At 40.1% G+C, this 26,814-nt stretch overlaps 1 protein-coding gene across 9 annotated transcripts; it reads left to right on the plus strand.

The window, feature by feature from the left end:
* LOC138117002 (dipeptidase 2-like) lies at positions 1-26,789 on the plus strand. 9 transcript variants are annotated; one of them, XM_069026921.1, is made up of 12 exons: positions 1-85; positions 8,910-9,016; positions 10,334-10,617; positions 11,418-11,544; positions 12,026-12,155; positions 12,475-12,616; positions 13,461-13,530; positions 14,034-14,210; positions 14,715-14,802; positions 15,391-15,466; positions 17,088-17,223; positions 18,506-20,723. In XM_069026921.1, the coding sequence occupies exons 3-12, from the start codon at positions 10,484-10,486 to the stop codon at positions 18,689-18,691; spliced, it is 1,266 nt and encodes a 421-aa protein (XP_068883022.1). In that variant the 5' UTR covers positions 1-85; positions 8,910-9,016; positions 10,334-10,483; the 3' UTR covers positions 18,692-20,723. The 9 variants fall into 9 exon arrangements, 8 of the variants coding, with proteins under 8 accessions (XP_068883022.1, XP_068883026.1, XP_068883027.1 ...); XM_069026926.1 differs by lacking the exons at positions 1-85; positions 18,506-20,723 and adding exons at positions 6,949-7,133; positions 26,076-26,789; XM_069026920.1 differs by lacking the exon at positions 1-85 and adding an exon at positions 6,949-7,133.
* The last annotated feature ends 25 nt before the right edge of the window (positions 26,790-26,814 follow it).

Genomic DNA, 26,814 nt, shown 5'->3' on the forward strand with positions numbered 1-26,814 from the left:
GTTGTGAAAGCCAGAAGCACAACGTCGCCCTGGAGAGGTGCTGCTCCCCTGTTCAATACCAGACCTGGTGTTTACATAAAGGAAGGTAAGAAGATACTACAAGTTCAGTGGAGTGTGTGAGTTTGGTCCCCTCTGATTTGAAAACCAGATCATTCTATGACAACATGAGAACATTTAGTTAGCTTCTCATGGTGATAACTTAATTTAAGTTCACAAATCTATTTTTCCTCTGTGTGTATCACTTGAGTTTATCAAACTGTTTGGGTAAGTTCACTCATCCCCTCATCTCTTAACACTTCTCTATATGTAACAAGATGTGCTGTCAACTGGCCAGCTCTGGAGCATAACAAAATTCTGCAACAGTTCTGGGAAAGTCCTGGTGTCTTGCTGTGCAAATAACCCTTTTACTCAGTCACTCCAGACTGTATCACAAAATGCTGCTTGTTACAAAAGGAGAGATGAAAGTGTACATGCTGCGCTTTAATACCATCTTAGCAAAAAGTATCCACAGTGATTTGCTCTCCTTGCTGCAAGGGTACTCTCTTTCCAATAGAACCACAGCAAATTTCTGTCTACTGCCTCAGTGAAATTACTGCCAAATTCCTCAATTCAAGAAACCTTTTCTTAAAAAGCATAATTTGTTTTGTAAAGCACCCAGAAATAATGTATTCTAGGTTGATAAATTTTCTGGTCTAACAAAAACATCCCAAGACAAAAGTACTTGGAAGATTTTTAATACTTACGGAAAAAAAAATTAAAAAAATAATATATATATATATTTAGGATATCTTATTTGCACACAGCTCTGGATGTTTAAGAGCATCTGATTGTGCTTCATGTCAGATTCTGAGGCAGCTAACGGAAAATAATTACAGCAAATTCTAGATTTTTCTGAAAGCCTCTGACAGACTTAATGAGCAACTTTACTTAGTTTCCAGTTTGTTCAGTGTGGTCTGGACAAGAGACACAACCAGTCAATTTATTTCCATGCTGCATTTGGGTTCATAATGCTTCTGAGGTAGGAAAATAAACACTACCTGTATGTGTGCCCAGTACAGCTGTTTGCAGATACACAGCAAAGAGAAGTCATTGCTTAAGCCCTTCAGAATTGCTAATGAAGAGACTGGCACACAACTGATTATTTGGAAAACTGGTACAAGAACCTACACTCTTCCAATATCCTAGCATGTGCTGACAAGCTTGCAGTTAAAGGTGGTTGGGAGCTTCTACTCATAAGCATAGGAATGAATAAGAAATCAGGCCTTGCTCAAGGATTACCTGGATAATCCATCTGCAGATCAGCCGATGATGACAATTTTTAGGCATCCCCCCAAACTCAAAGCAAAGTCTTTGAACACAAAGAAAACAATTAGACGCATTATCAGGTGGCAAAAATGAATCCATGTAGACTTGCTCTACATTTGATTTTCTTATTGATACCAAAATGATTGGCTCTTCTCAGAAACCTGTGCTAAACAGGAAACATGGCACTCAGTGGAACTTGCTGCCCTGCAGGGCTGTGGGTGCTTAATGCCACAAGGGCAGCAGCTACATTAAATATGAATGAATGGCTTTGCTCTTCCTGAAAAATTTGAATAGGAAGTGGCAGAAATAGAGCTTTGAGAATTCTGCTTTTAAAGAGGAAAGTCTTTTTTTTTTCTTTTTCCTTTTCTTTTTGCAAGTGTTTCTGGAAGTCTTTTTGGATAAAATTCTCAAACTGAGTAGGCAACAACTTCTGTTGTCCTTGAGGTTTTTGTGACCTCTTCAATTGCCTTTCAAAAAGATTTTTCTTTTAATTTCCTTGGGTGGGGGAACAACCTCCACCCATGTGAAACAAGCTAGTTTGCATCCTCGTTCTCAGAAGTGGTCTCTAGTCCTGCCAATTAGCAATCTGTCATCAGATCACAGACTACAGATTATTTTAATGAGGAACTTTCACCTTGCTTGAATCAAAAGAGTTAAACTGGATACCTGACACCTTTGTAGAACAAATGTATAGCCAAACAAACAGAGGCCTTGCTCAGTTTGTTTCACTATTTGGGCCTTATCAATTGCAAATATTAATACTATTTTCAAATAAACATAATTTAAGTTACTAGATAAGCTTATTGCAGCTAATTTTTTTCTGCTGCTGCTTTCTCCATCTTTGTTTCCAAGAAAGTACAGAAATTAATTCTGTCAGAGTATTGAGACAGGAGAATCCACAGCAACTTTGGTATTTTTGTAAAAACCTGTTGACAAGAGACCTTGATGGGTGTGTTGGGGTTTTAGGAGCTCTCCTGGTTTTTTCTGTTAAAGGAATTTTCCCTACACGTGTTGCTAGGGGGACAAGTGGCTGGGTACTTAAGAAAAAAAAAGAGGTGGCTATGGGGTGGGGTGCATCTGGCTACTCTTTGTTTCACCTGGGTGTGTGGGCAGTTCCGTCTCTGGCATTTGGACAGAGAGGGAGGCTGCTATCTTTGGCTGCTTTTCCTCTCTACTGGAGAAGCCCCAGGATCCCAAAGCTGCCTTCCCTGCCCCGCTGGGAGCCGGGCCGTGGCCGCCCTGCCCCGCTGTGGCTTCAAGCCTTCGCTGCGTTGTAGCCCTGCTCGCCCTGCCTGCTCAGACCTCTGGGGGGTTCCCCTTTTGGATACATCACGTCTGCCACCCGGGATTTGTGCTTGTCCCTGCCATTCCAGCCTGCCGTTCCAGCCTGCTGTTCCTGAGGGTCCGGCTGGACACCGGGATCGGCTGCCCAGGGGTTTGTGAAGCTTTTTTGTCCCATCCCTTCCCCGGGATCCCAGGGCACCAGTGCCGCCGCGTGCTCCCCGAGCTCGCTCCGGAGCGCCCCCTGCAGCCGCGGGGGAACCATCGCACCTGCCCTGCTCACCGGGAGCCGCCAGCGCCCCTGCCGGCTGCGAGCGGAACTGCACCCGAGGGGAAAGGGCCCGACAGCCGAGAAGGCCGGGACTGGGTTTGGGATTGTTTGCTGTTATTGCCGTAGTTATTGTTGTTTGTTTGACTGGTTATACACGTATAGATACATAATAGTAAAGAACTGTTATTCCTATTTCCCACGTCTTTGCCTAAGGGCCCCTTGATTTCAGAATTATAATAACTCGGAGGGAAGGAGGAGTCACATCTGTGCCTCCTCCAAGGGAGGCTCCTGCCTTCCTTGGCAGACAACTGTCTTTCAAACCAAGACAGGGTGTCAGAATAGTATTAATTTGTGCTCATGCTGAAAGATATCTGCATTATTATGCACTATTTGCTTTCAGCTACAGGGAACGTTCAGCTCTCGCTTCCTTCTTAGGAGCTTTGGTGATATCTTGATGTACTTCAGGAAATCTTTTCTCTGTGAAGAGAAAAACTTATCTTGATACTTCCTGTTTCTTTCGTGTTTGGTAACTGGTGCCAGTTGATGTTGTTCTGTATGTTCACATCCTGAGAGTGTATGGCATCCTGTGAACTAACTTCAGGGTGCTGGTCAAATTAGTTGTGAAACTGGGGCAGCCTCAGGCACCCACAGAGCAGAGAAACATGGGAGAAAGTTTTTTACTGACTTGGTTTTTAACCTCTTTCTTTGATCTCCCAAGATTAATATTTCTCATAAGGTCTCATCTGAGAAATATGTTGCAACCATGCTGATTTAAACAGATTAAAATTACCAAAGAACCTCCCATCACCACCCCCTCCAAGTGTGAACTCACTTCCTTTTAGGACCTGAAACTAATGCTGAGATGAGTAGAAGAAACAGATGGAACGCAATTTGCAATAGTTAAGTCTGCCTGTATTGCTATTTTTATGCAAACAGAAGTCCTGGTACACAGGATTTCCTCTTCCTAACATGTTGTAACACCTTCTAATTAAAACACTGATATCTGCACTCAAGAAATGCCGAACTGACTGCCCTGGAGATTGCAATATTCAGACAGAAGTAGACAGCAAGTTTGAATACTGGATAAGCAGGACTTACAATACTATGTTAATGTGGCTTGTTCCTAAGCAATTGCAATGTGGTTTTAAAGCTGATTCACACACAATACTATATCCATCTGTTGGGGTTTTTAGGAGTTCTCCTGTTTTTTTTTTCTCTTAAAGAATTTTTCCCATTTATGTTGCCAGGGTAACAAATTACTGTGTGCTTAAGGAAAACAAAAGACGTGGCCATAGAGGGAGGGATGGAACTGGCTACTCTTTCACCTGGGGGTTGGGTACACCCCAGGTGGGCTGGGATGGAGAGAGGCTGCCATTGTTCTGGAGGGATTTTGTCAGCACTGCAGGCTTCTGCTTTCGGCTGCCTTCCTTCTACTGTGAGTGGAGCCTGTTCACTGGAGCGGCTGTTGCACTGGGACCCTAACACCCCACCTTACTAAAAGAGGCACCTGTTCGCCATCTGCTCCGGTGCCTCAGGGAGAAACCCCGAGATTCCCAAGCCCGCCTTTCTCTGCCTCGCTGGGAACTGGGCTGCAGCCGCCCTGCCCCTGACGTTACTTTGAGCCTTTGCTACATCATAGCCCTGAACGTCCTGCCTGCCGAGACCTCCGGGGGTTCCCGCTGCAGCTCTGGAGTTTGATCCATCTTGTCTGCCACCCAGGATTTGTGCTCGTCCCTGCCATTCCAGCCTGCTGTTCCCAAGGGTCCGGCCGGACACCAGGATTGGCTGCCATCTGGGGTTTGTGAAGCCTTTGTCCCATCCCTTCCCCAGGATCCCAGGGCACCGGTGCCACGTGCTCCCCGAGCTCGCTCCGGAGCGCCCCCTGCAGCCACGGGGGAACCATCGCACCTGCCCTGCTCACCGGGAGCCGCCAGCGCCCCTGCCGGCTGTGAGCGGAACTGCACCCGAGGGGAAAGGGCCCGACATTCAAGGGAGGCTCCTGCCTTCCTTGGCAGACACCTGTCTTTTCAAACTGAGACACCATCCCAAATGCTGAAATGCTGTTATGTAGTGTAGTTGATGCCAGGAGCTGGTAGAATAGAAGACCTTTATAGAAAACCAAATTGCAGTTAAAAATGACTGCTGCAATAGGCACCTGCACGTAGAAAGTCCTACTTTCCCAGCTGTAGTCATCTACAGTTTAATCTGTGCTGGTAGTGAGAACACAAGTGGTTGGGATGTGTAAGTACTGAAATTAATGAAGTTGCTCTGGGCTGGAACAAGCCTTCCTAGTGTGAAAAGTAGTTCCAACACGTAATATTATCTCTCTGCCTCCTGACAGCAGCTGATTTGAGTGTGAGTGCTGCAGTTATTTTATAGCTTCTCAGCTTGCTCCAAAATATGTGTGAGGTGAATATAATATGATATAAACATAGGGATAGCTATTATCAGAGAGACACAGCTGTGTAACAACATTCTGGACAATAAAGATAGCTCTTGGGATATTTATTAGGAGACCAGTCCTGCCAGATGAACTCTGCAGGAAGGATGTACATCACAAATGCCACATTTGTAAGAATTACTATACATAGACAGCCGCTAACACTAAGCCAGGGCTATTGGAATAAAATTACAGAAGAAACCTCACTGTGAGCCAAAGGAAGCATTTGGCCTTTAGCAGCTTTAAAAATCAGTTGTTTTCTGAATCTGAAAGGAGGTGAGTTGTTAAAAGCTCCAGAAGGTGTTTAGTGGCTCAGAAAAAACGGTGGTTGAACAAGGAGTCGGTGAGCTCAGTTTTTCTGGAGGCATGCGGAAACAGAGTTTTAGGTAGAAATCAGATCAGAGATTTAACTTGACTCTCCAAAGAGAGAAAAATTTGAAAACGGGGAAAAAAATTGCAAGCAATGATGGTTATGTGATATTTTCTTACTCTGGAAGATAGAGATGAGAATCTGAAAAGTTTAAAATTAACAGTGAAACATGGGCTAGAACTAGACCACAAATGGAAAAAGAATCTGAGCCTGTTATTTCCTGCTTTAATTTAAATATGAAAGATAGTTTCCTGTCATAGGCATAATAATGGCTCTGGCCTGGATCAAACTTCAGATTAGGAAGGGAAAATATTTGTCTTTTCTCTTGTTACTTCATTTGTATTGTTTAGGGTTCTCTAGTTCACAGAAGTGGATGGCAAGTGTTTATAAGTGAAATTCACCAAATTAGCAATGTGCAGCAGAATTCTCAGGAATGTGGGGGGTTCTGTTTAAGTTTTCCAGTTGGTGGGAACTAGAGGATTGATGATGAATGTGTGTTCCACTTAAAACATGACTTGCACGACAGGTCCGTGGGAGATTTTATCATGAGACTTGGTCATTTCTCTGCCATGGAATCATAAACAAAAGCATGATGCCCTTTTGGTTTCCAGTGCAAAATACAAAGTGAAATAAAAATGATGATAAGCAAACCTTACTTCTTGTGAAACTCTAGCATCATGGTTTTGCATATATTTCTCTGTTTCCAAACTTTCATGTTTGAAAGGGAGTGAAAAGCCACAGCACGTTCAAAGACATAATTATTTTTGGAAATGTCACCTGTACCTTGTGACAATTTTGACCTTTACAGATATAATACAGTGGCACAGTAAATCCTGAATAAAATACAGCAGATATAGTAACAAGAGGTAGATATTTATTGGGTTAAGTGTAGTCAATGTGAATAAGCAAGCACTGGAAGAGAAGTCTGGAAAGGTTCTATAATCTTTGTCTTAGAAGATATCAAAACTTCTACTGAGTGAGGATCTGAGCGGCCTGATTGAAATCTGGAGTTACCTTACCTGGGACCAGGTGGCTGCACTAGATGACATCCCACCGGAAACTCCTTCCAACCTAAATTATTCTGTGGTGAGAGACACCTATTTCTGAGCAATACAAACAGAGTGATTTTAACACATCATCTGCTAGTGAACAGAGGCATCGTGGACTGCACAGCCAGGCTGCCACAAGAGGGAGGAAATGCTGGGTTTTCAACAAGGCACGGCAAATGACTTGTGGGGCTCCCACGTGGGTGTAGCTGAGCTGAAAGCTCGCTCACAGACCTTGCATCTCGCAAAGTGGCAATTTCCAAATGCCTGTTGTGTGTGCAGCCTGTGACGTGAGCTAAACAAATAGCAGAGGTTTCTTGGCTGCTGCTGTGATGCCAAGCAGATCTGGTGCCAAGCTTCAGCTGTTGTATCCAACACAGTGGAATGTGGATTTCGACTCAGCTGCATTATCTGAAGAAGGTAACTGCTCCAAGGAGCCTTTAGATAAACAAGAGAAAAGCTATAAATCTCATTTCAGCTTCAATTTCTCAACTCTGCTTAGTCAGCATGGGAAAAAGCTGTGTGGGTTCTCTATTTTGAATGTTGTTTAAACAGGGATGCTAATATGCCATGTTCTTAATTTTGTGTAGTGCTTGCAATACTCCTTCAATTTTCAAGAACTGATCTATGAATGATGATATAATTATGTGTCTTTTTTTTTACCTAAACAGTTTCAAAGGCAAATGAGTCTCACTGTCAAAGTATAAAGAATATTTTGCATGAAACCGAGAAAATACTTTGACATAGCAAATCTATAAAAAAATCCTTGTAGCTACAAAGAATTGCATTTTTGCACACACAGAATGGAGATTTGGTAATGAATAGATAAAAATAATTTATCTTAGCAGTCAAACCACTTGAAGAACACATATTTCCTGCTGAAAAATCTTCCTGAAAATTGCTGTTGACTTCACGAAAAAATAGTAAATATTTGGACCAAAATCTACGGTGCACATCAGTTTTTATAGCATCAGAACTGTTTCATTGTGTGAACAAGGTTTGCTACTTTCTCATTAAGCATTTTGAACTGACAAATTATATGGACTTCTCTATGTGTATGAGGTCAGAGCAGATAATATACTATAAAATCTTAGTTTTTCCTTTCGAGTCCTTTTGTCAGGATCTGGCAGAGTTTTAGAGATTCAGGCTCCAGATCTGTCTTGTATTTGGGTTTGAGGAATTTGCAACCAAAATGTGACTACAGAAACTAATTTGCCTTTGTGGTACTAACTTTTCAGAATTCTTCTGTTTGGGCAGTGTTTTGACCTTTTCTTTTTAACGTTTCACATGCTGAGCTGCCACAAATTTAACGTTTTCTAGATTTCTAGATTAGAGACACAAGGATTTTTTTCTCTGTGGTAACAACGTCTGCATTTGTGGTAAAAGGGTAAGTCTGTATTTGTGCTTTGACATTTGAGGGAAATCTCTATGGTTGCCACAGAGCAGAAAAGAAACAACTTCTGATTGTTGTCTAATCTTTATGATTTTGTAGAAGTGTTATTCCACTCAAGTTTTTGGGTCTCACAATGCAGGTATATTTCTGATGCATATTTATGGAAGAAGAATTTCTATTCTAAGACTATACTGTTATCTGAGGGAGGATTTTGAGCATGGTTGTGGTTCTAGCAATCACTGTTCCTCAAAATCTTTCATTGGCATGCCATGACCAGAATAACACAAAGTGCTCTCTTTAGACTGGAAAAATGTGGGAAGCACCCTTTCCCAGTGTATGAAGTACTGGAATTGCCTCTAGTGGGTTCCTTTGTCCCAGGAGGTTTGGGACAAGCTATCCCAAATATGAAATGCCTCCCAAACATTACTGTGTTTATTCCCTTTCATCCCTGTTTTAAGCAATAAGCACCATGCTTTCTCATTGCTTGGTGGAACTTCATTACATTACTGCACAGGCAGTGAAGGAATGGCAGGTTGGAAATCAGGAATTGTAACACAGCACTAAGTGGGCTTCCAAGCAGAAGAAGAGATAAACCTGAAATGTCAGGAATCACTATTTAGAGCTGGTGATGGCAGAAAGAATTTCAAGAAAAACTGAGAAAGATTAGAAGGACTATCCTGATGAAAAAGTGAATTTCAGAGAGACCAGTAGCTTTTCTTTAAAATGTATGATGCATGTGTTCTGCTCCTACAAGTATGTCTAATATTTATGTTTTACTAATTACATTTAATTATTATTTAAAGAATAGGGAGAATCCAAGCTTTTAGCAGTGGTCATCAAGGAAGTTTCTATCTAAGGTTCTGGTCACCTTGTGTTGTCTGTTGCAACCAAGATGCTGCCATGATCTGAGGTAGGTAATTCAGAGCTACACTAGGATTAACTACTTGAGATCTCAGCATAACTGGACTGTGGAGGGGATGAACCTTCTTTGTTTTTCAGGATATGTTACTATTTTGAGCAGTGGGATCTATTTTAATGCACTTTGTATATTTGATTTGGCACAATAATTCAACAAATTTGAGGATTAATGTAATGGCTGTTAAGAGTCTTAATAAAAAATAAAATGGAAAATAAAGACTCTAGATGGGATGAAAGGAATGCCATTCCTAACTGAGATTTGCTCCACTTAAATAGCAGCTGTTTACTGAACCTTCTGCACTGGGGCCTGGCCTGCCTGCTGGAAAAGAGAGGAGGGGCCAGGCAGCTTGCCCCTGTTTCCAAAGATGGTAAATGACAGAAGCATACAGAAAACCACCCTTTTTTAACTGTGAAATTTCCTTTAAAATCTATCTGTTTTAAAAGAGCAAAGCCCCCTTGTTGCATCCTTATATGGCAGCTATGGCCCTCCTGCTTCTTTATGGCTCTGCCCCCCTGAGGGCATGTGCCTCAATCAGGATATCACTCCCAGGAATGAAGGCAACGAGTGCTCCTCAGCTTTATAGGTAATGCTGCCAATAACTCTGAGTGGGGTATAGGTGAACCCAATCTTTTATCTGTAAAGGTATTTGCCCCTCCTGGTAGATCTTACATTTACTTTACATAGAGCAGGAGCTATTTCTCATTTGTTTGTAAAAATGCTTCTTGAAAGACTGTTGTCCAAATGTTTGAGTACTATATTTTAAAAAGTACAGGAGGTACTCTGATGACTCTTGTTGTTGTCACACCCATTTCCTCCTGAAGTGACCCTTTCAAGTTTGGCAGATATTGCACTTGCTAAGGTTTGGAGAACTGTCAGATTTCAATATCTTTTCTCTGAAAATACTTGGATGTTCTGTGTGTGTTAACAAGACAGTTTACTCAGAAGCAGTTCATTTCTCAACTTTCTCAGAAAACAGTTTCAGTGCTCATTTCAGTGTGAGGTTTCCCATATAAAGAGAACAAGCCCAGTTAACATGATGAAAAAACGATCTTCTTCAGCTGTTTTGGAAGCTGTTTTGGGAGGTGTGAGTCCAGAGTGAGGCAGGTTCAGCCTGCCATCTCTGACTGAGCAGTTGGTTCCTTCAGCACTGAGCTGGTGGCAGCAGCAGTGTTCAAGGAGCGGTCATATGTGCAAGAGCACAATAGCCAGAGACCTTAAAATCCTTAGGAGAATGTAGTTTCAGAGTTTCCAATACTACCTTCCCTTCTGTTTATTATGATTTCTTTGTTTTTTTCTTTCCTCCTGCAGAATTCACACAAGCCTTATCAGAAGGAGAGGCATTCAACTCTGCCTGTACTGCTAAGCCTACAGCCTCTGCAGACTGGAAATTTTGCTGTTTCATTGTTGTCAGTGAACAATTGTGGTATTCCTGTGCTTTAGCACTTTTTCCACTGGAAAATGGAAGTGAAGAGAAATACAGTAGAGTTGTTGTGGCTGTTGATGTTCTTTTCTGATATTGTGCCATTCAGCTGTGAGAAATCAATGAGAGAAAGAGCTATGGAGCTGATGCAAGATGCACGTTTAATCGATGGGTATATAAAATATGTTCAACTAAACCCTCTTTGTGAGTCCTGACAAGTGAGGGGGAAATGCTGAAGTGTGTTTAGATTAGCAGAGACACAGGCTGTTTATGAGCACATAGCACTGAGCTACTGTTGCAGTGATGTATCGGGAAGGAATTTTGGTTCAGAGGGTGCTTAATGTAGGATTGTGTTATTCTAAACACCATTGGGATCTGGCCAGGAGCCATGGTTTAACCCCAGCTGGTAACTGAGCCCCATGCAGCCCTTGCTTACTTGTCCCTCTGGTGGGATGAGGGAGAGAATCAGAAAAGTGATAAAAGTCGTGGGTTGAGATAAAGACAGCTTCATAAGGAAAGCAAAAGCCACGCACAAACAAAGCAAAACAAGGAATTAATTCACTGCTTCCCATGACTAAAGTATTCAGTCATCCCCAGGAAATAGGGCTCCATAACACATAACATTTTCTTGGAAAGATAAACATCCTGATTCTGAATGTCCCCTGCCTTCCTTCGTCTCCCCAACTTTATATGCTGAGCATGACCCATATGGTCTGGAACAACCCTTTGGCCAGCTGGGGTCTGCTGTCTCCACTGTGTCCATTCCCAACTTACTACACCCCCAACCTGCTTGCTGGTGGGATGAGGTGAGAAGCAGAAAAGGCAGAAAAGAAGGGAGACTTTAAGGCCTCTATTGCTGCAAGGATTATTGGCAGCTAACAGTCTAAGGGACTATGAACAGTGGAAGAAATTACATTTGGGTTAGAAAGGGAACAACTTATTTCTATCCCAAGCCCTATTTTTCCATTCTAGCCACAATGACTTTGTACTGCAGCTGAGAATACTTTACCAAAATAGACTCAGTAGAGTCAACTTAAGAGAACTCAACACGACCCACACAAACCTTGTGAAACTTCGGGCTGGTTATGTGGGAGCTCAGGTATGTACTGCTGTGGCGGTGAGTCTGAGACCATATTTTTACATTTGCTTCTTCCCCAAACACAAAAGTACTTCTAGCCCTGATTTTGGCTCTTTATATTGAAAAAGAAAAAAATAATAAAACTGAAAAGCCACAGACACTCTTACATGACAGTTGTGTTTCAAAAGTTGTGTTTGGGTTTTTTAATTCAGGTACCCTTAGTCAAAACAGCAGCATTTGTTTTGTGATACATAAATTAAAGGAAGCTTATATCTTATGCATGTACTGTGGAGTAGCTGAGTGTATCAGAAGGCCTTAATCATGTCTGGAGTGGGTGCTCTTGCCTTGCATCCTAACTCTTTCTTTGGGGGAAAAGCTATAGTGGCAACACCGTTATAAACTGCAGGAAGTTACTTTGGTCTGGGTTCCTGAACTATGAGCAAACAGAAGTTTCCAAGTCAAAACACAAGTTATCTGCTTTACTTGTCAATATCTCTTTCAGTTTTGGTCAGTGTATGTTCTTTGCAGCGCTCAGAACAAGGATGCTGTGCGCCTGACCTTAGAGCAAATCGATGTTGTCAAGAGGATGTGTAAGAGCTATGAAGAGCTGGAACTTGTGATGACTTCCCAAGGTGAGGCTCCTTCTTGTAAAAGAATTTTTAAAATGTGATTGTGGGAAGTATGTACAGAGAGATGCAAGCAGACAAGTTATCCTGCTTTAAAAAGCAACTTTAACTTCAACACTTCCTCTGAACCACAGCCACTGACTCTGTGTACAGTCCTGGTCCACTGCAGCCATGAGAGAATTTGCCATAAAAACATGTACTCTGTAAGCTCCCATTCTATGAAATTGTCAGTACTGTAATTTACACAAACAATTGCTGCTCAGTGGTGCTGGCTTCTTATCTGTCGTAGAATTACTTTGGAATTATCTTCCTTTGTGTTTTCCAGGTATCTCTGACAGTAGAAAGATTGCATGTTTGATTGGAATAGAAGGTGGCCACTCCATTGACAGCAGTTTGGCAACACTGAGGATGTACTATGACTTGGGTGTTCGTTACATGACTTTAACACATTCCTGCAACACTCCTTGGTAACTAATGCACATATTTTGTGTGACTCTCCAATGCAGAAGAGTGCATGATGGGAGAAATACGGATTCAGGCACAAACTTACTGTGTGAAAGACTTTGAACCAAATCCAGGTGATAGGGTTTGGGGGTAAATAATTTGCCATGTGTATAGTGGGAGACTACATCCGTTATGTAGTGCTTGTTATGCTCATAATTTGGACACTTTAAACCTCATTAACAACACAAAGATGGACAAATTGATATCTCCTTTGCTATATTGGGAAAGTTACATACAGAAAAAAAAAAGTACTGAAAATGCATATGATGTAGATAAAAGAGGGTAAATGCTATGCAAGAACTCAGCATTCAGCAGTCTTCAACACTATCCTCTCTGGCCAGCTCATAAGTGCAGGTCCCATATGGAGCTACAGAGATGGGTATTTAGATCCTGTATCAGAATCTTTGCAACTTCTCTTTGCTGGACTGGCAAAATACCTTCTTGCACTGACTGAGGGGAAGGGGAATTCTGTGCAGGCGGCTGAAAAGCAGGTTTTCTGTCTGGCAGGTAACTGCCATTACAGTGCCTCTTTGTTCTCTCATGGAAGTTTGTTTAATCAGAAAATTGCTGACAATCACCTCTCTGCTTGTCTTAATTCCTTTACAAACATCAACATCAGTGAACCTGAAAACAGTTATGAACATAAAAAGCACTGCCTGAGCAAGATACCTAGTATGTAGTTCATTATCCCCACATTTGGCTATGTGAAATGGTAATATTTCCTGTGTGTAGTGTAAGAGGTTTTAGCTGTTGATACTGTATTCTCCAGAATAATGATGTTTCTCCTCCCTCACTCCCCTTTTTAAGGTCTGAATCATCATCTAAAGGAATACACAACTTTTATCCTAGTGTTATTGGTCTGACTGCGTTTGGCCAAGTAAGGCTCTCTTTCAAATGCTAATCCAGGCAATGTATTATGCAACTAACGACTTCTGGCCTTATCTTCTCAAAAGCAAATTGTCATTAAAAATTTATTACTAGAAGTTCTTGATAGTTAGGAGGTGATCAGGATGTAGTCCAAATCAAATTCCTTGTGATGTTTCTTAGGGTAAAAGAAGTGTTAGATTTATTTACAATGGTTTTAATACCGATTAAATGTATGAATTCATACGTGCAAGCAGTGAGATGTGAATAACACTTCAAATGACTTATTTTAAATTGACTAAGTTTTCTAAGTTTTGAGCATGTAGCGGTGTGCTGGCTAATTTTGAGTAAATAAATTACTATTAAATTAATAGGTACATAGAAACCAACACAGGCACAGCATGTTTATGACTAGCTGACAGCTGCAAAATTAATCTATCTGTTTACATATGTCAGCTAAACGGTTTCCCTTCAGGAAACTTAATACTGACATTGTTGTCTGTACATCTGTTTTAGGAAGTGGTAAAGGAGATGAATCGCCTGGGTATGCTGATAGATTTATCTCATACCTCATATTCCACAGTAAAAGCTGCTCTCAATATCTCAAAAGCACCAGTAATTTTCAGCCACTCCTCAGCATTTTCTGTTTGTAATCACTCAAGAAATGTTCCTGATGATATTCTCCAGCAACTGGTGAGTGATATGGTTTTTGGGTTTGGTTTGTTTTTTGGAGGAAGGAATTTGTTGGTTTTGCTTCTTGGGGGTTTTGTTTTTTGTTTTAATGGCAGTATTTGCCTGGGCTGCAGCAAACGTGCATTCAAATCATGTTTACTTTCCACCTCCTCATCCCTGAATTTGATTTAGAAGCATATCCCTGAGGACCAGCTTACATTTGCTTCTGAGACATTTTCTTTGGGTTGTATTTAGTCTATGACTACAAAAGTGAAGTGCTTGAAAATACTTTGAAATTCTGGTTGAGTTTTTTAGATGTAGTCACTGCACTTCTGCTGATTCAGTCCACATGAAAGTAAAATAAACCCAGAGATAGGACAGGGAAGGAAAGCCTTGTGTTGCCACCTCAACTTTGACTTAGTGTTGCAGTTCTTACTGATGGATGGGTGTAGAAGGTTCTGTATAAGATGCCCATGAAGCTTGCAGGACACGAGTGATCATCACCTGTCCATTCATATCTTTCAGAAAAAGAACAAGGGAATTATCATGGTGACTTTCAATGCAGATGTACTGGCCTGTGGAAGAAAAGTTGTTAATATTTCTACCCTTGCAGGTTTGATGTTAATACACTGTAGTTTTTGTGGGTTCTATGAATTCATATAAATTCTATGAAATTCCTGTTTCCTGAATAATTTTCAAGGTCATGTAAATTATACTGTTTGTTTATTCCATCCACACCTTAGCCCAGCTCTAGGTACTTTTTGAGCTAATACTCATTAAACAATAACAAGAGTTCAAGGGGTGTGTGTAGCTGGAGGATATGATGCTCACAAATTGAGCCAACAACCATTAATCCCAAAGTAGCTATTACTTTCGGGAAAACACCTTAAGCCTATGTAATTAAGAGTGGGAAACCTAGGTATGCAATGGATAATGAAAATTCTATCAGTATAGTTGGGCTACTTGTTAGGAATGAATGTGCTGTGATGATCATGCCTCTTTCCTCATTTGCATTTAATCAGTGTGGTTTTTATTTTGAAAATTGCTGCCTGATGGGGCGGGTCTTTTGACTTTTTTAAAAAGGATTTGATCAAGAATCCATGATTAAGGAGAGCTGTCACCTACTGCCAATATGTGTGAACTGTAATACTTCTTTTTTGCTGGATGCTTAGATGTTGTTTTCTTTGGTCTTTCTTTTCAGATCATTTTGACCATATAAAGAAAATTGCAGGCTCAGAATCGATAGGAATTGGTGGTGACTATGATGGAGTGGAACGGTTAGTAAAGTTGTACATACATTGACACCTGCTCCTTAAATTATGCAGGTTTTAATTCATTTAAGGGAAAAAAAGAAGGCAGACTAAAAAACTGGTATCAGATTGTCTTGTGATGAGCACTAAACCAAGTTTTATGAAAGAGGGGCACAATGATTCCTTTTTAGAACTGCATGAAGTAGTGCTACAAATGTAGAAATGGATCCTCATGGCCTGTGAACTCTGCAGCCATGTGTTCTACATGGTGGTTTGTGCATACAAAACCAGTGATAGAGGTTTTTTTCCAAAAGCCAACGATGAATGACAGAAAAGCTGCCGCAACCTTTACATGGTAGATGGTTCAGCCTAAAGAGATGCTGCAAAACTCTTTCTTCCACTATCCTTGGGGAAAGCCCAAAGTGTTTGGGTGCTGTGAAACCACTCCTGCTTTTGGGGCTTGGGAAGTGTTTGAGGCAAGCAGAGCCTGGTGAACAGCCTACCACAAAACCTCTCCTCCTCACTCTTGGGCTACTGCAGTTACAGCTGAGGAAATAAAAGCAGATTGGGTGGCATTTGCTGCTGTAACCCTAAACTTTTTTTTTATTCTTATCTTTCTGTTGAATCATCATCTCCTTTTTCTTTTTTCTTTTTCTCCTGGAGTCAGGCCTCCTTGGGAATGAAAGGCAGAGTCAGGCTGCCATCTGTAAAGTACAAACACTACCCATTGTGTCAGCTCCCATGATATCATAGCTCTGAAACTATAATGTTCAAAATAAAAACACAGTTTGCAACAAAAGGATACATTTTATCACATGCATTTTCACTAAGCGCATCAGTTAAATTGGTGGTGGACTTGTTAAAGCCCTAATTCCTGGCAGTAATGCTACAGATTTCTTGAGATATGCTTATCACCACACCTCCACAGAACAGAAAAATACCAAAAACATTAGTTATCTCAAAACAAAGTCAAAGTCTTGTGGAAATACAATTTAAAACAGCTGTTTAATGCAGGTTTTGCAGCTTCTTATTTCTAAATTATTTTTATTCTGACAAGAAGTAGCACAAGACATAGATCAGTTTTGCTTTTTCTAATTTCTTCAGTGAAGGGCTCTGAATAGTTTTCTTTCCACTGCCTAAACAACTGGCTTAATTCAAACCAGTATTATTATTCTAATTGTATTTTTTAAAAAAACTTTGTAAACAACAGAGTTCACTAAATTGCCTGCAACTCCAGAGCTCATCATGTGTTTGCAGGTTTCCTTTTGTTCTCAGTTATGAGTGGATTGCACCAACTTCATCTGTGATGCAGCTGTTTCCTCTTACTCTAAAGGCCAGATGGAAAGTGTGGATTAACGTATACATGAATTTCCTTTTGTTCTAATATCCTCCTATGCTGTTGTTTTGCCTCTATAGAAGTGCGTCTTCATTCCAGTTGTATTCTGCCTATTGGGTCTTTTTGAAAAAAGGAAAAGCCTTTTGTTGTGTCCCAATCGTGTTTCTGTTTGTCAGTTGAATTCTCAGAGGAAGAATTGGGTCCAAAGTGATCTCATTCCAAAAGTCAGTCTGTGCAAAAGACAAATTAAAAACCTTTTTCTCCAATTTGTCATTGATGGGTGTTGAATATTCTTGTGTAACTTACCAACAGCTTCCCTGAGGGATTGGAAGATGTCTCTAAATACCCTTCTTTGATAGAGGAACTTCTTAGAAGAGGATGGAATGAAACTGAACTGAAAGGAGTCTTAAGGGAGAACTTTCTCCGTGTCTTCAGGGAAGTGGAAAATGTAAGATTAAAATCCAAACTGAATCCTGATTCTTACTAGGAGGGAAGGAATTGTTGGTGTTTTGTGGGGTTTTTCTCTTTTTCTTTTTTTTTTTTTTTTTTGTTTTATGTGTTTTGCTTTGAGTGTTTGGTTTTGTTTTTTTTTTTTTTTTTTTTTTTTTTGTTAAGTGAGAGAGATATGAGGGAATGTAAGCACCTAATTCAGTAATTCCAAACGCTGGGAAAGAAACCAAGATGGCAAGAGAGTGTTAGCAGAATAAAGGAAAATGAGAGAGAGCAGACAAAGCTCTTTGGAAGTTTTTCTCTCTGCAGTAATCTGATAAACACACATCAGTGACTTCTAAATGGAATCACTTCACGGTTTGGAGAAACTGCGGATGTACCAGCACCACAGTCTGGCTGTGTTCGCTGGGGCAGTAAGGAATGTTGACTCCTGCAAATCAATTTAATTCTTGTCATGGGATTGGGCTGCTATTCAAAAGGCTTCTGCCATGACCAGATCACTAACAAGCCATAAACATAACTAGATCACAACAAGCTTTAAGTGTAAATGGTAGAAGTTAGTCCAGAAGCATGAGGGAGGAGAGGAGGGAAGGGGACTGTGTAAGAGTAGGGCCCCCTCAAATGTAACTTTTACAAATGCCTCTGCTGAAACTTCCAGACTGCTTGCCTCCTACTGCTTTTTTTTACAGGGATAAGTAGATATTACTCACAAAGCCTTATAGACAACATATATTTCACTGTCTTCTCACTGCCTTCACTCACTTTCCTTTCACTTGTCCTTTTCGGGCATGTTGGATGAACAGAAATCCGGGAAATTTGCACTATTCCAGTTAATCTGCCAAAATATCTACATAATGCTGACTTCATTGAGTGGCAGACTGACTTTATGAAGAGGCTCAAATTCATCACATCTAACCAATCTGTGGGATTTAGTAACATTTTTTCCCTTCTAAATTAGAGATGTTGAAGCTCTGTCTTCAGAGTGCGAGCTCACCTCAGGGAAGAAAGTGCATAAGTTTGTTTGCTACACATGTGGAGAGAGCCAAGACAAAGAACAGCCAGAGCTGTGACTCTTGCCTGTAATATATGCTGAATTCTGGGAAGTGTTTCATAGGAATGCAAACAGCAGAGTAATGATGTTGATTTCCTCACATTCAGATGTGGTTTCTCAATACAGTTGGAGTTGGGTAACTTGAAATAGCATGGAACTTGCTAGCTGCATAAAGCTTTTGCTGCTGTGCCAGTCTGGCTTTCAGGGACAACCTTTTGAATTTTTGTAGGTGCGGAACATGTTTGGAGTAATGGACGCAGGTGAAAGTGAAATTTTGCAAGAAGTACAAAATTCCTGTCGCCTAGACCTACGTAAGCTTCAGCTTCAGCCAGCCAGGTCCTTTGGATTTCCTCCTGTGGCACAACCTTTTAGTCTGACACTTGTATCCTGTTTAGTGGTGTATTCTGTATCATAAGATCCATGGAATCTAGAGAAAGATTTATGGAGTACTCTGCAATGCAACTACCTATCTTTCTGTGTTAATGGAAAACGATAATAAATTTTAAATATAATTGCTATAAATTCACCTGCATACTTGAAAATTAATGTAAATTATAAATGATGTAGCAAAAGCATTTGGAATTTGAAGTGATAAATTCTGTATCATCTTGGCTAGACCAGGACCAACATTGTTAATAGAAAGTATTCACATCTAAAGAATAAATTCTGTAATACTTGATGCATGGTTTTGGTACCCACATTGTGGCATAAATACTGGAGTCCAGAACCAGCAGTTCCACACAGGAAATAGAGATTATGATTCAGACAGCTGTGCCAAGAAGTCTTCAAATATTACTTCTTGTTAAATCATGCAACTACCATCAACTGTTGATGGCTTACTCAGAGAAGACCAGCCCCTGCCACATGGAGAAGAGTGTTTTTTTGATTTGCTTGGGGTTTTGTTTTGTTTTTTAAGACAGCGAGATGGGTGAGAAGCCTATTCCAGTTTGGACTGCATGCCTACCACTAACTTTAGACACCCGTCCTGCAGTACTAAACTCTTATTTTTGAGCCCTGACCAGGACAGTGGACAACTGGGAAGTTACTGAAGGGTGGAGGTAGAGCTCTTGCATTCAGGTGCAGGCAACATTGTAGATAATTTTCTATAATTTGGGGACAGCTGTTTGCAACATTTTCATGATGATGGGAGCAAGAACAAGCCAGGACAAAGCAGGAATTCTGGCTAGTAAGAGAGTTGTGGAAATCTTTTTGACATTTAAACCATTATCCTTATCAGCAACATGTTTTATTATTTCATTTTTATTCTAGCTGGCTAAAATCAGACCATGGCCAGTGGATTCATAGACATGAGATACGACAGAGATCATTTTATATAAATCTGCTGCTTCGGCCTTTGGAATATATAGCAGGCATGTGAGGTTAGAAGCTCCTGTTGCAGAGAAGAGCATATATTGAGATAGGCTGTTCTTGGAAGGCTCAAAACTGACATTTTAGTCAAATATACTGGGATTCATGGTGAAATTATAAGATGGCAGCACTACATCTTTGTAGGGTCAGTTCCCAGTGCTTGCTGGTAAATGCTTTTCTACGATATTTGCTGTTAATTGTGATTTTACAATACCAATATTTATTTACTGATATGACATCCACAGAATTTAACCATAGTGTAGAATAAAAGCCCTTTAATTGATCTAAGGGAAGCACTTGTAAACACACAAATTATTTAACAACTGAAAGAGAAGGCTGAGTATGAACAGAATGGAAAAACAGCAAGTTAGTTTTTTTCTAGAGGCATTTGAGACTGTTCCTACCATCCATTTCTGCATTCCATGTAAAAGTAGGATTTCTGGAAGGACACTGTTTTTTATAGCTTCAAAATTAAGCCTCATTAATTATTTTGATAAGATGGTGTCCTTGATAAATATATTCTCATTATACTCCTGTATGTTACCAAATTCTTTACAAGTAGAATAATCTAGTTGCACACAAGCCAACTTTTTAAGAATAGTTTCTCAATAAATACTGATCCTGGTAATGCACATAGAAAAGGGAAGAGACTCAGAAGTCTGGCCTCCCTGATATTGCTTGACTGGCATCAGAACATATTTTTACTGGTAAAATGATTAATTCAATAGGGCAAATGTTTACTTCCCATCAATATTTCTTCTAATGGGTTCATAAACCATTGGAAAACTGCCATCTTTTCTCAGAACTAGTATTCTGATAGGTGTTTCATTACATACTTGAAATGTAAGATGCTTCTTTATTCCTTCCAGCTGTTTTCTTTATACTGTGTTGTCACTGCCTGCTAATTTTTACTTTTTTACCTTCCCATACTACAGCATATAATACTACTACAATATAAAATATATATTCCTTTCCTTAAAGACACAGAAAATACTTTTATATGTTTCATCTTACCTATTATATTTTGCACTTATTTGTTGACTGCTTGTGCAATGAGTAATTTGTAACCTTGTGACAAAATATAGACATGAAATTTCAATAAAATATTGTTTAAAACTTGTAAGGATACTGGTGTAATCTCACAAAACAGTGCAGATATTTAGAGGCCCGTGAGGCTCTGAAAGAACCGTGCACCCCTGTGGCAGAAAGAAGGCCAGAGTATCATGAGGACTCTGGGTCAATATCAGAGGGAAGGGCTGCCCCGTCAATGGCAGGCAGGAGAAATTCAAGCAGGTTTAATCCTAGAGCATCCTGGATGTAGGCAGGCAGCCTCATCCAAATTCAGATAGTGCTAAACCTGTCCAAGCAAGTGCCCATGGGAAGGGATCAGTCACTGCAGTGAGTCCTTGATGACAGTGTTACCTGCAGCAAAGCCCTGGTCAAGCTGTCAAGGCTTGGAGAACAAGGCATATGGGCAACCAGATGGGCTGCCTGCACCAGAGTTAGGATAACCTCTGCCTCACAGCACTTCTCACAAGTGTGTCATGATCTAGAAGTCCCTTTTCCATTACCAGTTACAATGTTAATTCAGAATGCTTCAAATAAGCTGCTTGTGTGAAACAAAATCAGAAGGCAAAATCAACAGAGGGAATTTTGTGCACTGGTTATCCATATTATCTAGCTTATTTAATAGATACAGCTAATTTATTTTTCTTAAATGATCAAAACCATGCAACTTGAAATGTGATAGAAAGGCATCTTATTAGAAATTAATTTCAAAAGTAAAATCATGTAAGATACAGCTGTGACTGCTCTCAGAAAAACTAGTGACGCTTCACGCTGGTGCTAGTGTCTCCAGCCCTGACAGCAACTTGTAGTATTCACAACTCTGCATTTGTAACCACTCAAGCATAAAATGATCACACTCTGTTTTTTGCCTCCCAGTGGGAGGATGATTCATGCTGCAATTGAATGCCTTTGCCCTGCCCCAATTACTAACAGCCATTTGCATTGGTAATTTGAATGCATTCAAGTTCAGCTGACAGATTCTGTTATGGCTGCTGGTATCACTGAAGTACCAGTTACAGCTGAGATACAAACTTTGTAATAAGCTTTGTTGGCTGCCAAATGAAAGAATGCAAGTCATGACTTACCTCCTCTAAATAATGAGTTGTGCTAATGTGAATTCTGAAAATATTACTATTTCTGTAAATCTCAAAATCTATGTACTATGAACTACCTTAGGCCGATTTTCAAAAGACCCAGAGTTGAAGCCATCTTAAACAACCAAAAGCTCATGCTTTTACATGTGTGATATGAACAGCCAAGAACTATAGGCATAAATATTGATGCAGACTATTGATTTGATTATAAAAGGTTGATGCCAGGGCCCTTCCCCCAGTACTCTCCTTTTCCAGACTAATGGACTGTAGCATCCACAGAAATAAATAACTCAGTTCTAAGTTGTCTCATGTGGGGAAGAGGTGATGCTAGAAACCAAATCGCCAAAGTCTCCTGCTGGTCTGACATGCACAACAGTTCTGTCACCTAAAATCTGAGTAGTTCAGTTCCTGTTTGGGCCATGGAAGGACTCCTGCAGGTTTTACATTCAATATAAAATACTCAGCTGTGCTTAACATCTACATTCCTTCTTGCATGTCATTGAGTTGCCCAAGCAACATGCCAGCATATTTCTGTTTCAAGGTCAGCAAACATTGTGCATTAAGTCTAACCACCTACATGAATCTAAATTTATTCACTTGGTTTGATTTTACACCTAAGGTTCAGTGGGAATGTGCACCACAGAATCAACTTTGCAAAGCCAGGTATTGCATCCTCCTCCTGTTCCAGAGTGAGAACAGTGCCAGAGCAGTTCGTGACAGGGTCAGCTGTGGCTGCTGCACTGCTCTGTCCCTCGGCTGCATGTTGTCCCTTGAGACAGCACTGGTGTTTGTGTAAGCTGGTTCAGGAAGCTGGTCTTGCAGAAGACTGTTTTCCTCCTTCAAGGGATGAGTTTCCTGCTGATCATGTCAGTGATTGCGTTAACCATGCTCAGTGTTAGGGGAGGGGAGGAGTGAAAAAGCAGAGAGAGACTGCAGCAACTTGGATTTCTTCCACTTGCTATTGAAAGCAGCAGTTCTGTTTGCTCTTCTCTGGATTTATACATTTGGAAATGATCAAATTCCTTCAAATTCTGAAAATGTAACATGCTTAAACTACAAAAGAATTAAATAACCAAAAGATTCTTCCCACTAATAGTGGCTTTCATTTCCTCTTAAGATTTGTTGGATTTAATTTGCAGTATTTTAGTTGATCTGCTGAACTGTTTTCAGGACAGACTGTGATCCTGGATAAACCTACTCTGACTGTTCTGGAAGGCTTGATTCAGTGTTTCAAGTATTATATTTTTCTTTTTTTTCTTCCTTTCTTTTTTATTAATCTGGTCTTGATTTTTGTCTTTGTATCTTACCTACAAGCCCTACATCTACATAGAACAACTTGACATAGGAATGGTTATTTGCTGCTATTGTAATTATCTTTTTTTTAATCTTCTGAAACCAGAGAAATGGAAAAGCTTTCACTAACCTTCATGTTTATTTATAACTTCATTATGCCTTTTTTTTTTTTTTTTGGCAAAGCAAAAGAAACAACCAACCCCTCTTTCCAAAAACTGTGACCTGAGAGAGGTATTGGACTTGGTTCAGTTGTTTCTGTCATGAGACAACAAATAGTGGAGGGGAAAAAAAACCCAAGCTAAGTAAACAAAGTTCAACATTTATCTTACAACAGAGAAATGTTGCTGCTTCTAATCAAGGCTCTGGCCTCAACAATCAGAACTCAAATTAGAGGGCACTTAATTTTGCTCTTTTGCTGTTGCTTCTCCCCAGACTGTTTTTTAAACTCCATTAAGATGGTTCTTTCCTCTGTATAATGGGTATTTTCTTCTGAAGTCCTTTCTCAGCACCTGGTCTATCTTCTATCTATGGTTTTCATAAAACATTTCTTTTGTCAATTCTGCAATGAAAGGAAAGCATAAAGCCCAGGAAACAAGAATTCCAGTTCCCCTGAGGGTTGTTGCTGAGAAACAAAATAAAGATCAAACTAAGTGAGATTAAAACTGAAGCTAATACAAGTTTCATCAGACAACTCAAAATAAGGTCCCTTCAGTCTGGAATACAAATATTTGAGAAAAGTTTAATAGAGCTTTGAGAAGTCCATTTGGATTAATCTTCCCGAGTTCCTCCTGTAGCCAAACTCAACATCTCAAACATCTTGTCTAGGCCTGTGTTCAGTTTCTTCTCTGAGCCCTTTATTAAAAATGAAATAGATTATGACAAATCTACCCATGCTTAAGATGCAACTGATCTGAAAATTGATCCCTTTAAAAAAGGATAAAAGGAAAGACCACACCAAAACACTGAGTAGTATTTTTCCAGCATCCTAATTCTGCACTAAAAATTACTGCCATATTTAACAAGTTTATTGTAGAAAACCTTAATACAGTTTTCTTATTTGAATGTACAGAACCTGGGTGAGTAGGGAAAAAAAGGTATCTCAAAGACTAAGTAACTTTTCAATTTCTAAAGATGAGATTAAGGTATCTTTGTAGAAATGGATATTCTGTGTATCAAATACAGTTATAAGTAATTTTACAAGTGAAGCAGAAGTCCTTTAAAGTAAATAAATTTTGAAGGTAAGTGGCACCATAGTGTCCTCTTGTGGTCTTTTAATGTTTAAGCTGTGATATGTTTTCTAGCAGAACAGCAAAATTTTCAGCTGTCTTTAGCAGAAGAGCTCCTGTCCTGCTATAACATGGCCTTTCCTTGCCTTACTTTTCTCCTGGCCTGTGGGGGACTGCACATTGCATCTCCTACAAGCATTTATTACATGGATGTACATGCTGTGGTCCTCTCCACAGGATCTCTTCCAGCCACTGCCTGTCCTTGTCATGGGGACTGGATCCTGGTGTTTGTGAATGAGAAACCTTCACAGCCAGGTTGCCAGTTCCGGCCTGCTTTGTCCACAAGGCTGGTGTGATCCTCGCATGTGGAGAAGCAGGAATGTGCTGAAAACCAAAGTTCACTATGGTGAAATGCTGGCCATGAACTTGCAGAATTCCTGCCAAGCCTGATGTCCAGGGAAACTATAGCTTGGCAGTGGCAAATTTTGTTTTGTTGTTTTATTTCTGATGCTCAGCTCTTGGCTATTTGTCACCCAGGTCCCACTCTAGTGGGAAAAATCTTTCAAACCTATAAATAAGTTACGGTTTCCCTGCTGTGTGTATCCCAGCCTTTCTCGTTACACAGTTTTAAATATCTCTATGCTTTGTAAATAAAGGGTTGGCTTTGAAACTTGTAAGCATTTAATACTTCCAGATACCAGGGCTTTTTTCTTAATCGTATGGCAGCTAACTGAGCAGGTTTTCAGTTTCACAGAGATTATTATACTGTTAGATCTGTGCTGTCTATAGATCTGCAAACCTCTCCTCTAGCCAACAACCTTATTTCTGTTCCAGCTGAATGTGTATTCTTTTCTGGGTCACTACCCTGCTACTAACTGTATGATCCAGGATATTTCATAAATACTTTTCATGTCATATGGTTTAGAAATTTTCCATGGTTTTAAAGCATAATTTCATGGATTGTCCCACTGACAAAGAGGAATCATTATACTGCTGTATTAACAGAAATGCAATATGATTATGTAAAATACCAGAATACAGGTATTCCACTCAAGAAGTTTTATGTATTTTGGAAAAACAGAGTAATGGATGTTACCCCTCAGGCTGCTAGGGCAGGGCATCCTGTGCATACACCTCTGAGCAGGACACATATTCTGCCTGGGGACATAAACATTGTCAACAATGACAGCAATAACTGGGCAGGCTACGCCACCAATGAGATATTTCAAAGCTTCATTTACAGAAAATTAATTTAAACTTTCTACTAAGCTTTTGAGGGATGATGTTATTATAGAGCACACCAAAATAATGTTAGGGGCAACATAATGTTAGAGATGAATTTTAAAAAAATTATCTGAATTGCAATGTTATGACATTTCTACAGATGATACTTTTTGTTTGGCCTTGATTCTCCTAGTTAGAAAAAAATACACTATTTAAAATTAGACATCTCTCCATGAAATTCAGGAAGAAAGGAAGATAAAAGTTGTCCTCAAACACAGTTTCAGATGCTGTGTCTTTCTATTCTTAAACAAACAGGAAATCACTTGCTTTGAGAAGGAATTGAAATGGTGATGCTTTTTGCTGTTTGATTGAGGTTAACATCACACTTTGCAAGTCTGGAAGTCAGCAATACTCCAGAGCTTGTGTACCAGAGCCTACCAATGTGTGCACCACATCCCTCATGAGGGCTGAACCCTTGTAAGTGATAACTAGCACTGATAGTAATTCTCTGCTCCCTTTCTCCTAGGATGGCTGTGTGAGCACCACAGGGGAACCTCTGAGCACTGTCTGCCAGGAAACAGAGGAAACTCCCTGCACACGTGAGCCAAGCCTGTCTAACAGCTGAGGATGTGTGCAGTCACTGTCTCATGCTGGGCTGTAAAAGCCAAGCTCCTCTTTTTAATGCTTCAGAGGTGTCACCTGCAATAAAAAGCGTTCAAGGAAAACTTGACCTCACTTGCCTGCCCTGAGGATTTATATCAGGCTCTACAGCAATTTACCAAACTACCCCTCTGGAAGACTCAAGAGTTTCTCATACAGTCTTTTCTTTGAGTTGAGCAACAGTTATCTACTGTGGAAGTGTACTGACCTTTCAGCTGGAAGCTTCACCTACTTAAAGTAGTTCACAAATATCATGTGGCTTACTAATTAAGAACTGAACTGTGTCTTTGATTATATGACTCGTAGTTAATAACAACTTAAAAGCAGTTCCTGGTTGTGTATCAGAGGGAAGATGATGGATCTGCTGATCTTTAGGCTGCTGATTTCACTGATGCTGTAAATCTACACTAGAGTACTGAAAATAAAGACCTTTTTTCTTCTAATAAGCTTTCTAATAATCTAATAAGATCCTGCTGAGCTGGATTCATTGTTTTTTGCTGTGAAACCACCAGGCTTTTCCTTAGAAGTGCAGTTTTTCTCTGTTTATATTGGAATGAGGTGTGTAGAAAGATGAGACAAAAAAGAGGAAATTAAAATTATTGTCT

Source organism: Aphelocoma coerulescens, chromosome 11 (assembly GCF_041296385.1).
Source record: "Aphelocoma coerulescens isolate FSJ_1873_10779 chromosome 11, UR_Acoe_1.0, whole genome shotgun sequence".
Lineage (NCBI taxonomy): Eukaryota > Metazoa > Chordata > Aves > Passeriformes > Corvidae > Aphelocoma > Aphelocoma coerulescens.